At 31.6% G+C, this 16,317-nt stretch overlaps 2 protein-coding genes across 2 annotated transcripts; both read right to left on the bottom strand.

Moving 5' to 3' along the window:
* Positions 1 to 1,391: 1,391 nt before the first annotated feature.
* On the bottom strand, positions 1,392 to 4,390 carry LOC140968128 (cytochrome P450 98A3-like). The gene is made up of 3 exons (XM_073428983.1): positions 3,864 to 4,390; positions 2,471 to 2,868; positions 1,392 to 2,271 (listed from the first exon to the last, which is right to left on the bottom strand). The coding sequence occupies exons 1-3, from the start codon at positions 4,345 to 4,347 to the stop codon at positions 1,624 to 1,626; spliced, it is 1,530 nt and encodes a 509-aa protein (XP_073285084.1). The 5' UTR covers positions 4,348 to 4,390; the 3' UTR covers positions 1,392 to 1,623.
* A 2,736-nt stretch (positions 4,391 to 7,126) lies between these two features.
* Positions 7,127 to 9,506, bottom strand: LOC140968121 (cytochrome P450 98A2-like). Its single transcript, XM_073428972.1, has 3 exons — positions 8,982 to 9,506; positions 8,052 to 8,449; positions 7,127 to 7,962 (listed from the first exon to the last, which is right to left on the bottom strand). The coding sequence occupies exons 1-3, from the start codon at positions 9,457 to 9,459 to the stop codon at positions 7,327 to 7,329; spliced, it is 1,512 nt and encodes a 503-aa protein (XP_073285073.1). The 5' UTR covers positions 9,460 to 9,506; the 3' UTR covers positions 7,127 to 7,326.
* Between the last annotated feature and the right edge of the window lie 6,811 nt (positions 9,507 to 16,317).

The following is a 16,317-nucleotide window of genomic DNA, read 5'->3' on the forward strand; positions in this document are numbered from 1 at the left end:
CTCAAGATGCATTTCTACATCAAGAGTCCATGGCATATAGTTTTTCCCAGTAATATCAAGAGCGATGAATTCGAGCTTTGCCAAGTTTGCCATGGTGGTACTAAAAATTACGATGCATTTTATTAGTTAATGAATATTGCAATACAAAGTAATGGATAAACAACAAGTACAAGTATTCGTAAAAATAAAGAAAACACACGAGGAGGATATTCTCCGATAAATACAAGACTGGTGAGTATGATAACCAAAATAATTAAAAATAACCTCGTGAAAGCCATCTTCTTTTTTTCTTCGAAAATTTGATGAAGAATAATTTTTAGAGAAGAAGAGAAAGTTGGAGTGATTGAATGTATTTGTGAGATTGTATTTATAGAGCAAAAACTAGCCGTTTTGTTACCGTTTATTACCGTTGGTGTATAAGAAAATAAATGTATGTATTTGTATAATTTTATGGTAATAATATGGTGTATATAATATTAGTCATATTTAAATAATTATGTATATCATATCACATTATTATAATTAGGTGTCATAAGTTATTTTGTTTAAAAAACCTTATAGGCTTTTATACTTGTCGTATCCCTTACCGGGAGTGTGGGATGTCGTCTTAACATCCTCCCAGGATTTATAACAAGTTTTTGAAAAAATTATTTTTATTATTTCTAACAATAACATTATATTATATATTACATATATAAACAATAAATAAATAACAGTAAAATAAATATTATTACTTTTGTTACCTTTTTCTTCTGTTCGGAGCTTGGAAAAATATGGAGGACTTTTAGAGCTTCGTGCTGATAACGTGTTGTGAAAAAGTAAAAATTTACGGTAAAAAAATAAAAATCTCAAACTCTCAAAATTATCACACTACACACTTTATAATATTTTTCTCTCAACTCAATTGTGATTTTCTTCACAAATGAGAGATCTATTTATAGAAAATTTTTACAAATAATCCAAAAATAAAATACATCATTACCTACATCATCACACACTAATTTTCAATATTCAACACCTAATTTTACCTAATTTTCAACATTCAACATTCACATTTTCAACACAAATATTTAACACATTTTTTAAATAATATTTCAACAATTATCATATTTATTATGGAAAGACGAAATTTCACGGCCATTGTCAGCACCATTTATATATAATTTACGTAACGTATATAATGTGCGTGCTCATCTAGATTGTGTGGGCATGGACGCGGTTGCGACACCGACAAATTGAGAAAATTAAAACGATTATTTTAATTACGATATATATTGTATAACTTCTCTACGATACGAATTTCTCTTCTTCAAAAAATACAAAATAAATAATAAAAGGATTTTTTTTTATATTTAAAAAAACCAAAGGCGCCTGAGAATACAAGTGCTAGATTAATATAATCTGCTTGGAGCTGCATGACTTAAATTAAATGGAGAAGAAAACAAAGTCTCAAATATTGATGGAAATACATATATATATCGCATTACTAAATAACTGTCGATGACTGTCTGAAGTATACAGAATCAAATCTTGAAGAATGACATCCAAAAGTAAACTATATGGTAAAATGGCGTCCTGCTGCCATAGAAAATGATCATATTAAATCCAAAGATTTGCCCATACTCAAACATTTCCCACCGCAACGCGTTTGCACAAATCATCGGACAATCTTGGAGTCGGAACAGCTTTGAAAGGCGTTTTCATGTAGATAACCAATCCCGGTTGCTCGTTCATGTCTATATCTTCAGGCCCCATTCCTGCAGGCATAGTCCAAGTGAAATGGTGCAGCATGTGCCCCAAAATGGACGTCACGAAGTTGATAGCGAGTTGCGCACCGGGGCAGACACGTCTCCCTGACCCGAATGGGAGTAGCCGAAAATCAGTGCCCTTCATGTCAATATCCTCCTCAAGGAACCTTTCGGGCCAGAATTCGAGGGGGTTCTTCCACACAGCAGGATCCCGAGCTAGGGACCAGAGGTTGACGTTCACGGTGGATCCCTTGGGGATGTCGTAACCACCAATCTTGACATTGGAATTTGCCTTGTGAGGGAGTAACAAAGGTGTTGGGGGGTGCACCCGAAAGCACTCCTTCACCACGCATTGTAAGTAGGGGAGATTCGGGATGTCGGCTTCTGTCATGATACGATCCTGACCGATTACACGATCGAATTCTTCTTGAATTTTCTTTTGAACTCTTGGGTTCCTCACCATCTCCGCCATCCCCCATTCCACAGTGATGGTGACAGTGTCCATTCCTGCTGACACCATATTCTGCATGCATTTAGATTGTTGATGTGTAAATATCACAATCTTGATTACATAAGAATGCTATGGCATATCTTAAACAGACCTAAGCAGAAGTGCTACTTAAATCTTTAAAACCATTAAGTAGCTCGGACCCTACATTTCAATCACAGTGCCACATAAACAACTACACATGATAATTGTTGATTACTAACCGTCAACTTACCCAAAGGAGAGTAATAACCGAGTCGTCACTGAGATCATACTCCTTTTGAAGAGTTAGCAATGCATCCACGAAATGGCTCTTGGTGCTCCCCGACTTCTTGCGTGCAAGAGTGTGTTCCTCCATTATCTTAATTGTGAAGTCATTCGCTAAAGTGTCATGCTCGTCCAGTGCAGCATTTTCAGACTTGAACAAGAACCTAAACCATGGGAGGAAGTCTGAAAATGATTTCTTGGAGCCCAACTTAATTGCATTGTCCAAAATATATTTCAACTCTTGCCCCTGTTTGTCAATCACGCCGTTTGAGTCCATGAACCTCTTTCCAAAACTCAATCTTGTAATGTGCAGGAACGCTGCCATTCCCAAGTGCTCGCGCAGCTCCATAGCCTTTCCCTTATTTTCTGCAATAACACAATGAGTAAGAACTCAATTTCCATTAATTTCCAGCCAATTGTCGAATCCATTTCGATTAATTCACACGAAGAGGCTGTAAACATTCCGATCAAATTTCTAAGATCTCCCACCGCATCGACAAAATGTGCGGATCACAATAGATCCGGCGAGGATCAAGAATCGGTGTTTGCCTCCCCCCACCCCCACCCAAAAAAAAAAGTTCCAAGTTTTATTCGTATAGTTTAAGAATGAAAGTATCGCCCACTGAAATGTCAAATTTCGAGTTTCTACATCGAACACTAATTCTAGGTTTCACAGTCCTGAAATCATATAATCCCTCGAGGTAGCCCAAAATCCGTAACACTTCCAAAGAATATTTAAATATTTTGGTATGTTATTCTCCGAGAATTCGAAAATACACCACCTTTCATGAACCACTGAGCCCTCAATCATACCAAATCTAAAGAAAAAGAAAAATAAATTCCAAGAGTGATAATTAAACTATCAAATTTCACAAGGATTCCTGTGGTTTTCACCTCACTCTAAACGTACAATATCCACGGGTAATCTTCTTCACAGCAATATGCTTTAAAAGTCTCACCTACCAAAACATCTCCATTTAACAGCCCAAACCCCTTCAAGTACCAAGGAGAAACAATTTCACACAAAAGAGCAGACCATCAACTACCAAAACCTGAGCATTATTGAATGGTGATAACAAAACAAGCTAAAGGAGAAAAAATCATCCTTCTCCCTTCATATGCGGATCAGAACATAAAATCAGTCCTTGTCTATTATCTTGAAATTTGAGTGGCATAAAAGCTCAGACCAAAATGGTTCAAAAAGGGGGGAAAAGGACTATCTAGCATCATTAACGCAACCCACAAATCCCAGACAACAGACAGAAACCATAAAAAAAGAAAATTAAAATATCAAGCTCAACACTTGAGAAAATAAAAGGACGTATAGAGAAAGGATCAACCACAAAAGCTAAAATCTTTACCAGGCTTAATGCTGTCTTTGTAAATGGACTCAATCATGGAGGTAACCTCATCTTCTCTAATGGGCCTCAAAGACTCAACCCTCTTCATCGAGAAGAGCTCAAGAGTACACAATTTCCTAACCTTTACATAGTGTGGACCATAATCAGCCCATATCAAATCCATGCCATTCTTGCTGAACCTTGAAATCATTCTAGTCCTGTTCCTGTAAGCCAACTGCTGATCATTGTCTCGCAAGACTTGTTTAGCTAACTCTGCCGAGTTGACTACAACATTTAGATGGGATCCCAGGTACACAGAGAAGATGGGGCCGTAGACTTCAGCCCACTCGGTGAAGCAGCGCACGAAGACGGGTTTGATGTCGTAGAGGTTCCCGACGATGGGGCGAGGACGCGGGCCTGGGGGGAGCTTGAAACGGAGGCGTTGGTAGAGTTTATAGGCTATGAAAATTGTGAGAAATGCGAGGAATAGCAGTGGTAGAGCCATGGAATGACTTGGGATTCCAGGGTTGATATGGGTGGGATATATATCGGAATCGAAGCCACCTACTTCAACATGGGTAGCTGAAAACTAAATCTAATGTTTTATTTATTTGCTTACTAATTAGTTTATTTATCAATTAATTTCAATTCCCAAGTAATAATTTATCAAATAATCTTCGTTAAATTTTTTTTCCAAAATTAACTATTAAAACAAGCTCCTCTGGGCATAAGATTTAACTTTTAGGTAATTGGAGTTCTGATACTAACATAGATTTGAGCTTAAATTCACCCACAAGCTAGTTAACTAGCTTAACTAATTTTTGAAAATAATCGTTCAAGTTCATGTATACGACTCTACAAAAATTAATACAACTCTCATATGTATAATATATTCTTAAATGCATTATTAAAATAGTTGCTGAAAGTAGCTTGAAATGTCAATAATCACATTTACTTTTAACGAAGTTTGAGCATATGAAACTTTAAAATTTGAGTGTTTTGATGACCTGGTGCACGATATTTCAAAATAGATGTAATTGTCATTTATCCACTGTGATTTGGACATGGCCTGATGATAAACCCCTAGCTTTTAAATGCCACACAGTGGATAAATGATTCGAGACAGGCCAATTATGTCGATTTGCTTCAGTGAATTGGTTGCATTTATTATTTAATATCTACGAACAATTATTGTAATATTTAGTTAACAAAAATAATATAAAGATTAATTTTATGAAACGAATGATATAATAACTTTGTTATTTCTTTTTAATATATAAATTAAATCTACTAACTTTTTAAAATTATATATGAATAGACAATTGATTTGAATTTTAGATTTTTTTTTTTGTGTAAAAAAAAATATTGAGCAATATAACAAATCATACAATTGGGAAATCCTATATATTATGGAGTATGATTAGAGGTATTTAAATTAGTAAATAATATTGGGTTTAAATACCAAAGGATATGAAAATAATTGTTGACAAAATTCAATATGTGACGTGACATATACATGAACTCTCCAAATCACTGAGATTTCACCAAACGTCTTAAAAACAGTCGTTGACAATGAGTGTGCCCTAATAGTCTCAACAACACGTCCACTTTATTAAATGTTAAATTAAATCTCCAATCGCTATTTTTATTACCCATTTCGTTACAATACGAGAATTATGAAAAAAAAAAAAAAAAAAAAAAAAAAAAANCACGTTCTTTATTTGATAATTCAAATTCAAGCTATTTACTCGATCATGTGCTTTTATTTTGTGACATCGACTCGCATTTAATCACACGATGCAGCTTATATATATATATTTAATATTATCAAAGTTCTTGTTTAGTCTAAATTGGTAAAATAAAAAAAAATTTGTTTAGATGAATTGATCATTATTTTCCAATGGCATAGTTTCGGGATAATATTTAGAAAAATCATTCACATTTAATAATTTATTCTAACTAAAAAACAATCGAAATTGAATTAATTAATATTGGTCAATGGAATATAAAATGATTCAAGCTCCATGTGCTTCCATCAGTGGGTAGGTGGAGTCACAAGACAAGTAGATTCAGACCTGACCAAGGATTTTTATTTATTATTTTAGTATATATACTATTTCGTGAAAAATTAATTTAATTTCATATTTTTTTTAGTTTAGTTCTTAGACAACTAGATACTATATTATGGATATATATAATTATATAACTTGCAGACACTGTAAAAATTATTAGATAATTAAAAATGTGAACTCATTGTCCATTTGGCACCAATTGAATAAACACCTCGAACGTTTGACGATAGATCTTCCGATAAAATTTAAATTAATTTTTTAATAGATTAGCGATGTATTGAGCTGAATAAGCTTGATCGATTCGAGAAAAAACAATTCGAATTTTCGGAAATTAATTATTAAAACATATATTTTGTAAAAAAAAAATAAGAAAAAAATAAAGATGAAAAAATAGTAAACCAACAAAAGAATTATTTTAACTAGACACCCACGATTCCACCCAACTCGCCGCCATTGATCGTTGGGTTTTATAATAATAAATTTGTATTTTTAATATTTTAAATTATATGCTTTTTATTTTTTTGTCATGTTAACTATATATTTACATTTTAATATCGTAAATTGGTTATTTTTGAGAAGAAAAAAAAGTTAACAAATTTAATGACGATGAAAAACATCAACTCATTATTGAAAATTGACATATCGGTTAATATTGAAATATCTATTTTACATTAACTAAAATTTATCCCTGGAAATTTGAAATATTTTGTAATTTATTAGTTAAATGGATTTATGGCATTTTGGCTGAACTTCTAGGAATTTAAATTTTTTATAATAAAAATTGAATCTGAGAATGGATTTCTTAGGGCAAGAATTTTTGGAAAATGTAAAAATTTTAAATGGGGTTTTAGGTAATCTCCACATGTTCTAATTAAAACTTGAAATTTATTAGTTTTTATTGTCCTTAAAATTGTAATTTTCAGAATAACAAAATCTGGCAGTTTTAACTTTTAAGGGAACATTATTTCAATAAGTACTTTTGACAATACATTTTCTTAATGTAAGTTTATAAATAGAATATAAGTTTATAAATAATTTATGAATATAAACATTTTTCCCAAATATTTTAATTTAAACTTGGATTATATAAAGTCTCAAGTATTTTTAGATTCATAAAACATATTTGCATGATAATTTATTCTCGCCGACTTATTAACTATTTTACAAGTGAAAATACAATACAAATAAATAAGTGGCAGACATCGAGCAGAATAAAAAAAAACCACGTAAATAAGATTACCAATTGTCAAAGATAACACAACATTTATATGTAAACATTCATGGATATGTTACCAGATCAACTATCAATTCTCAACAAAAAATAAACTTCAATTGACAGTCTGCATCAAACTCGGATTGATCGATCCTCCGCGAGCTCGATTACGATCATTGAACTAGACTCCTTTACAACTCTATGCCACACGCTTGTACAAATTCACAGGCAATCTTGGAGTGGCAACAGCTTGAACAGGAGTTCTCATGTAAGTGACAGTCCCAGGTTGTTCCATCATGTCCATGTCTTCAGGCTTCATTCCAGGCGATGGAGTCCAGGTGAAATGGTGCAGCATGTGTCCTACCATAGAGCTCACCAAAAATATAGCAAGCTGCGCACCGGGGCATATACGCCTACCTGAACCAAAGGGAAGTAGCCGATAATCGGTGCCCTTCATGTCGATATCCTCCTCAACGAACCGTTCGGGTCTGAACTCTAGAGGGTCTTTCCACACCGAAGGATCCCTAGCAAGTGCCCACAAGTTGACGCTTACGGTGGCTCCTTTCGGGACATCATAGCCACCGATCTTGACATTGGTACTGGCCTTGTGAGGGAGCATCAGTGGGGTTGGAGGGTGCATCCTAAAGCATTCCTTTATTGTGCGTTGCAAGTAAGGGAGATTGGCTATATCCGATTCCGTCATGATGCGGTCCGTACCAACCACACGGTCGAGCTCCTCCTGAATCTTGTGTTGAACCCTCGGGTTCCTAACCATCTCGGCCATCGCCCATTCCACGGTGATAGAAGTGGTATCCATGCCAGCGGAGATCATATCCTGCACAATTCGACATGGCAAGTTAGGGTCATGATTCGCGGCATGTATAATAACTCACAATAAATAGAAAATCTTGGACTAAAGCCTACCCAAAGGAGACTGATAATGGTGTCCTCACTGAGCTCATACTCCTTTTGCAGCGTTAGCAGCGCGTCGACAAAATGGCTCTTGGTATTCCCCGTCTTCTGTCGTGCAAGAGTGTGTTCTTCCATGATCCTCTTAGTAAAGTTGTCGGTGCGAGCATTAACCTTCGCAAGTGCCTCATTGTCGGAGTTCAAGAATCGTAGCAAAGGGATGAACTCCGCAAAGAAAGATTTTCTTGAGCTCAACCTAATTCCCTCGTGAAGAATTTCCTTCAATTCTTGTCCCTGTTCATCAACGACACCATTTTCGTCCATGAATCTTTTCCCGAAAGTGAGTCGCGTTATGTGAAGAAACGCCATCATTCCCAAGTACTCGCGCAACACCAAAGGTTTGCCCTTATTTTCTACAAGTATCATCAAATCAGAGTTCTTACACATTTTAGCAGATGAAATTAGAGCAGAGTACTTTATATTATAATAGTTAAGCGAATGCATTTACAGGGATCTATCCTACACGAAGATCACATTCATAAAATCCTATCGAATTAAATCACACTTAAATAAAATATATGTACGTTTGTTCTGATCAGATTAGCATTCTAGACTTCTTTTTTTCTTTATTTTTTTTTTCCTGGAGCATACCATCCTAGACTTCTGAAATACTAATTTCAAGGCATAAACTTCTAAAAAGAGAGTGTACCACAAAAACAGCCCATCTGTGATTTTAGCTGTCAATTTTGCAACATATGGAATTTAACTCTCACGAATTTGACATTTCGCGATTTACTCACAGATCATCCACATCAAACTATGTCCGAAATCGAGTAAGATCCATCAACTCAGATGCATCAACAAAGAAAAAACACCAACCAAGCAAAATCAAGAAAGTATCAAAGGGTCAACAGCAAAATAAATATCAAGGTATCAAACCAGTACCAGTACAATCCTTGAAAATGGATTCAATCATAGCCGTAACCTCATCTTCTCTAATGGGTCTCAACGCATCAATCCTCTTCATCGAGAAAAGCTCAAGCGTACACAGCTTCCTAACTTTAACATAGTGAGGCCCATAATCTGACCAAATCAAATCCATCCCATTTCTGCTGACCTTCGCAATCTGCCTCGTCCTGTTCCTGTACGCCAACTGCAGATCATTATCTTTCAAAACCTGTTTTGCCAACTCAGGGGTGTGGACTATAACGCTGTGCTGCGACCCGAAGAAAACGGAGACGATGGGTCCGTATACTTTGGACCAATCTTGGAAGCAGCGTACGAGGACTGGCTTGAAGTCGTACAGGTTCCCGACGATTGGGAGAGGACGGGGGCCGGGAGGAAGCTTGAATCGGAAGCGTAGGTAGAGTTTGTAAGCTACGAAAATGGTGAGAAATGCGAGGATTAGAAGTGGTAACGCCATTGATAGACTTTTTGAACTCAGAACTTGAAGCTAAAGAGAGTGAAGGTTATTTATATATAAATTTAGAGTGGGTCTCATGTGAGACCGTCTCACGAATCTTAATCTGTGAGACGGGTCAACCCTAATCATATTCACAATAAAAAGTAATACTTTTAATATAAAAAGTAATATTTTTTCATGGATGACCCAAATAAGAGATCCGTCTCACAAATACGACACGTAAAACCGTCTCACACAAGTTTTTGTCATAAATTTAATTCCATGACATTTGAGGTGTTTGGTGGCTGATTTTAGAGCGAATATTTTAAATTTACCACACAAATCACGTTAAAACAAATTATAATATAATTTTGTGAAACTGAATCAAAGTTGAACAAAAATTATTTGACAAAAACTTGATACGATTTTACATGTCGTATTTTGTGATACGGATCTTTTATTTGGGTCATCTATGAAAAAATATTAATTTTTATGCTAAAAGTATTATTTTTTATTGTGAATATCGGTAGATTTGATCCGTCTCACAAATAAATATTCGTGAAACTGTCTCACAAAAAACCTAATATGACATATGTCCTGATGCTATATTTATCAAATGGTCCATAATTGATAGGATTATACTAAGTTTATATATATATATATAAAAAAATTGAATATCACATAATCAAATTAAAATCGAGCCCTTATATTTAATACTAAGAGTCATTAATACTCTCGTGCTAGCAAAATCAAATCAAAACTTAAACCAACATCTAAAACCGACCTGATTGTGGAAATTCTTCTTGATTTGTGTTGTTTTGTATATTATTTTTCTTTTTATCTCCTTGTCTGAATGTTTTTATAAATGTGAGATTTATACTGTCATTTTAAATGTGTTCGGAATTATCGAGATTATTAGAGGGAAAAAAATACATGCGTTATTTATAATTGATATTTTTTTAATTTTTTATTATTTTACCTTTTAAAAAACGTTAACTAATTAATGTATTTGATTTTAGTTTCCTATAAAAAAAATTTGTATTTGATTAGGTTACTAGTCAAACAAATTCTCCATACGAGAAATTAAATTAAACCGTATTTTTTGGAGGCGGATAATTAATTACATGCAGAAAACCTTGTTTATTACATTAAATAAAATATATTTACTTGTATTAAATTTTTAGCGGTAGGTTGTTGACTTGTTGTGACACAATCACTAATTTAATTGCTAGGAGTTTACCTCAATAAATCAATTTACGAACTATACATATACTTATGTTTAATTTTTATTTTATCATGTATAGATATATAATAAATTTTATACATTTAAAAATATTTTAAAAATTAATCGTAGATTCCATACGTAGTTTCGTTCACGTGTTATTGTTGAGCATTGGAATTATTCAAATTATTAATGTCTGCTTTTGCAAGCTGCCACTGTCTGATTTCACCTACTTCCCATCAAAGAGATTATTTTATTTTTTAAAATCGATCAATTTTTTTTTTTTATCTATCAGAGTGTATAATATTTTATCAAAAAATATTCCTTTTTTCTTAGAATAATTTCTTAAACTGCAATTTAATTATTCGTATTCCTATATATTTTTTAATTATTTTGAAATATATCATCCTTGTATCTATGTGATTGACAACTTACGAGATCCACGTGCTCGCCACCAACTTGAGTAGATATGAGGGGGGGTGTTAGGTATATATGCATATGGTTGCATTCGACTAATAAAGTAGATAACTTTGCTCTTTATTTTAAAAAAAAAAAACTCAAAACACATATGATTCTTCTAAAATTTGGAATTTTCACCTTAATTTTTAATTTTATTATAATTTACTTAGACGATCAAACTATGATATTTCATTGTTGACGTGGATATAATTTTATTTTAAAAAATATTATACACTCCAATAGATGAAAATGGCTACCATGTTCTAATGACGTATAAATTTATAAATATTTGGAGACATTTTAATGTAGAGTTTTGTTTATGTTACTAATGTGATTAATCATTTATCCATTCAGCACACGTCTCATATATTAAGCGAATGAGGTCACTACTTATATAAAAGTCTCACTACTTATATAAAAGTAATATCTACCAAGCAACTAACTAGATGGAACGTTGGATTGACTTATTCTTGGGGCTTGTTAGGTGATTTTTCTTGAATGTTTCAACTACATTTGAATAATAATTATAAAATTCTCTATTTTCTTACATGAAACCATTTTTCTTCTATTGTAACTCCTATGCGAGGTTGACTCTGTTACTTCGACTTTTATTAGATATAATTTGATTTTTGAAACGTAAATTTCAATATTCTCAGTAAGTTCACATTTTATTTGCCATTTATAATGATAGAGACACAAGTTGTGTTAAGAACAAAACTTAAATTTTAAATGGACTAAAATCACACATATATTTTTTGAGCCCAACCCAGTCATCCAATGGACAGTCCCAAGACAGCCTGGCCTGTATGGTAGTGCAAAGTACACAAGGTTTAGGGAAAAAAATAATAATTTGAATTCTTTTTTTTTTTTAAAGATAAAAATAAAATAATATAATTTGAATTCTTAACTTTTCGGAGAATTTGATAGTTAATGTGAAGAAAGCCAACACAGCATTAAAATAAAAATATAATTCATATACAGAATCGAAAAAACACAAAGCCAATCCAAAATCAAACAAAATCGAAACTTGCGATATTCTAATATTTCGGTCTAGTTTCAAAATAAAATGCAATTGGATTGATGTTGTGTATATATACGTGTGTGTGTGTGTGTGTGTTTTTGTGTACCGACTTGTGTGTGTGTTTGTATGTCTGTATCTCATATTAGAATTGTAAATTTGAGCAGTGTTCGGTATCTCTAAAATCAAATTTGTATGTTTTTTGAACGTTTCTATCCTTAATAATTTTGAAGAGAGATCTGTGTGTTATCCGATTAAGAGTATTTTTAATGTTTTATTAAAAAACTAGCATTAGAATCATTAATTATTCTCCAAACATTCTATCTCAAAAAAATTTAGTTCTTTATTTTTATTTTCAAACACTGGTAATTTTTTTTATATTTTTCTCAGTTCTCCACTATCTATAAACTTAATAATAAATTTTAATTGATATTTTTAACTTATATTAATTATTAATTAATAGAAGAATGTTAAATTGTACTATCACCAAAATTCTATTAATTCTTAATTTTTTACACTCCCTAATTTGATTTTGTAATATCACTAAACAAGAAAAATATTAACGGTGTGATTGTGAATTTTATAATTGATATTTTTAAATTCTATTAATTATTAATTATTATCTCATTATATTCAGTAAAATGTACGAAAATTTTCGAATGAGAAAATATTTTTGTGGATTAGTTTAGCGTTTCTACTAGAGGTTATTATTAAGATCTAATATATTTTCAGGGTTTAATTAAAATATAAATCAAAATCCTTAAGTGGTTTGGTGCCGCAACCAATGTCCATTAGCCTTCTGATCACATAATAATCCATCTCCTACCATGGAGTGCAAATAAATAAATAATAATAATAATTTAAATAATAAAAATAATAACATATTTCAATTCTCAGAGCTAGGAAACGTATTAATATTAAAATACATACGTAAACACACACAAATATATATACATATAATGTGTGTATGTGTGTGATTTTATGCTAATTCTAAGTCTCGTTTCTTTTTCTTATCGTTCAGTTATAGACAGTAATTATTACTAAATAAGATAGTGGGATTGAACTGTGATGTTGATTTATGTCTCGTATAGTGTCTCTTATAAATGGGACAAAAGCTCTTAATAATACAAGAATAGTTTCCCTAGTTGATTTGGTCGAGTATGTGAAGTTTGAGGTCAAGTTCGAATCACGTAAAAGCCATATCTGCTAAAGCTTGTCTGTATTCTTCTTCGAGTTTATCAGGTTTTAGTGTGATTTACATGCTACTATATATCCGGAGTTTACCAAATCAAAAAATAATAGTTGTGAGTTCTTCTTCATTAAAAAAAAATAACTCGCAAGAAAAAACAACGTTTTAAAACATATATATGACAAAGTTATGTGGAGAATCGATGTTGCATAAATATCGGTCGGCTCAAGGTGATATCCATGCAGATCAAGCACATCCCAAGTGCAATTTTGCTGTAGTAGCCATTATCCACCGTACCCTTTGAAATATTAAATTAAATTTGTTCAAATCGAAAGACATAGGCGCCGCCATACGATACAACGAGTCAAATGTGGACGTTCGCATCATTTGTTCAGAAAATAAAATCGATTGATCTGTGAGTTTTAGTTTTGGCTTGTGTTCTTCAAAATAAAATCGATTTCTATTTTCGTCGGAAAAATTTACCTGTCGAGAAATGAAATATCATGTCAAAATTTTGAGCATGAAAGCTAACGAAAATTTTGAATGTTTGTGCGTGCTTAGCTTCTAGCTATTAGATTTGCCAGTCATGTGTAACCAAAATTTAAGAGCCAAATTCGCCTGTTTTGACTTGTACAAACAGTAAGGCCGAACCAGGGTGTAAATATTATATTATTATCTTGTATGTTTACACTTTTTTTCACTTGTTTAGACTTGAAAAACTCTCATAATTCAAAAGATTATGGAACAATTCATAATATTTTAGGGACTAAATTCTGAAATTTAATTCAAGCCTAAAAAATATCCGTATGACCGTGATTGTAAGGTAGTCGCTTACTGAAAATAATTTACTCTGCATTATTACTGGACGATCTAATGCAACAATTAATTAAACGGTATTATGGTATTCAATCGGTCAATCACCCACTTTCGTACCTTTTTACTAGATTTACTAACTCTAGTATTCGTAGGTTGGTTTTTTTTTTTTTTTTTTTTTTTTTTTTTTNAAATTTCAAATCCACTTATTCCGTGTTTATATAGGATTTTATATTAATTAAGATAATTTCAAGTTCGTCTAATATTGATAACATTTAAAATTCATTATACTTTGTGTAATTAATAATTATATATTTAAGATTTTAGGCATTGTTTCATTATTAATCATAAAAATATAAATAAAGTTCTTTAATTTCAAATCCACCGATCTAAATAAATACAATTAAGTTCGGACCATGTGCATCGAATTTTGACCAATAAAATATAGGCCAACGGAATTGAGGCAATGTTGAATGAACTGTCGGGATAAGGACTCTAATGAGATGGAGAAAATCACACACAATGCCGAAGAAGACACGCCCATGTGCTTCGTAATCTGGTGTTTTCCAAGAGCAATGAGCGTTTATAAACAAACGTCTTCTAAGTCAACAAAAGACATAGTTGGTTACGAGGCAATTAAAATTGACAAAAATTTATGTGAGACAAAAATTTATGTGAGACGGTCTCACAGGTCCTATTTTGTGAGACAAATCTCTTATTTGGTTCATCCATGAGAAAATATTACTTTTTATGCTAAGAATATTACTTTTTATTATGAATATCGGTAGGATTGACCCGTCTCACAGATAAAGATTCGTGAGACCGTCTCACAAGAGACCTACTCATTAAAATTTTACAAAAATATATCCGCTATGATTGGATATCTTTTCCATCATCTACTGTTTGTCATCACCCATATTTATACCAACTTGTAACTCATCGTGATCTAGTATGTGATAATTGAAGTTGATATCAATTTTTACACCAAATATTTATTATGTTACGAAAAAACTATAATAGGTGTAATTATGTAACATGTAGTTTAACCTTTACTACAATTTAAAATCATGTTTCGATCCGAAGAGCTCTTCTGATTAGGATAATAATTATTGCTAGTGAAAATTTATATTAAAAAAAAAGGTTATAATACATCAATGGTCCTTAGTTTGGATTCATTCTCATTTCCGTCTCTAAATTTTATTGATGTGCCAATTTAATCCGTAAAGTTTTTAAAACAGGCCCTGCGACAATAATCAATAATTAACAGTTTGAACACGTCAATTTGACATATTTTATTATGTCCTAAAATTTTCATGTTATAATTTGATTTTGTCGGGATTCGAAGAATTAAGGCAAAATCGATTTTATAATTTTATTTTAGTTATAATTTTATTTTAGTTACTAATAAATCAGCATATAAATATGTGAGAACGACAGTTCAATTAATTCACATATCTAATATATTTTCATTTGTGAATTTCTTTATTTGTCTTTGTTCATTTATTTAATTTAATTTAAGTTAGCAAACAAATTAATAGGTTATCTTAAAGGTTTTTTTTGCAATTCATTGTCCATCTTAAATGAATTTGGACATTAATACACATTCCTATTTCTTTCCTAACTTTTATGTCAAAAAAAATTATTTATTTAAATTTTCTTGTTAATTTAAATTAGCAAATTAAATTAATATGTTTTTTAGGAGTTTTTTGTAATTCATTGTCCATCTTAAATAGATTTGGACATTAATACACATTTCTATTTCTTTTTTAAATTTTAGGTCAGAAAAATTATTTATTTACATTTCTTAGTAAAATCTAACATCTAACATACATATAAATATATCACTTCTAATTGTGAATTTTTTAATATACCCTTATTCATTTAATTTAGCAAATTAAATCAATAAATTTTTAATGCATTCTTTTATAATTTATTGTATATCTTAAATGCTTTTGGATATTAATGTATGTTGAATTTATCAATTTATCCATGATTTTTTTTTTGTTGCTGCTAAAATTTGTTACTAAAATTAGTGTATTTTTTCATAATTGCTAATGAATATTTCATATTTATATCTTATATTTTCTTTTATTTTACATATAAATAAGTCACTTTTATAACAAATTGATTTTAAAATAATAATTTTTTAATGGATTCTTTTATAATTTATTGTCTATC

The sequence above is a fragment of the Primulina huaijiensis genome, unplaced genomic scaffold (assembly GCF_012295235.1).
Source record: "Primulina huaijiensis isolate GDHJ02 unplaced genomic scaffold, ASM1229523v2 scaffold3245, whole genome shotgun sequence".
Lineage (NCBI taxonomy): Eukaryota > Viridiplantae > Streptophyta > Magnoliopsida > Lamiales > Gesneriaceae > Primulina > Primulina huaijiensis.

Coding starts and splice junctions, on each gene's coding strand:
- LOC140968128 (XM_073428983.1), bottom strand. CDS start 4,347: ATGGCTCTACCACTGCTATTCCTCGCATTTCTCACAATTTTCATAGCC. Junction 2,869..3,863: donor CAAAGACAGCATTAAGCCTG/GTAAAGATTTTA, acceptor GTGTTATTGCAG/AAAATAAGGGAAAGGCTATG. Junction 2,272..2,470: donor CGGTTATTACTCTCCTTTGG/GTAAGTTGACGG, acceptor AAATGCATGCAG/AATATGGTGTCAGCAGGAAT.
- LOC140968121 (XM_073428972.1), bottom strand. CDS start 9,459: ATGGCGTTACCACTTCTAATCCTCGCATTTCTCACCATTTTCGTAGCT. Junction 8,450..8,981: donor CATTTTCAAGGATTGTACTG/GTACTGGTTTGA, acceptor TGATACTTGTAG/AAAATAAGGGCAAACCTTTG. Junction 7,963..8,051: donor CCATTATCAGTCTCCTTTGG/GTAGGCTTTAGT, acceptor CGAATTGTGCAG/GATATGATCTCCGCTGGCAT.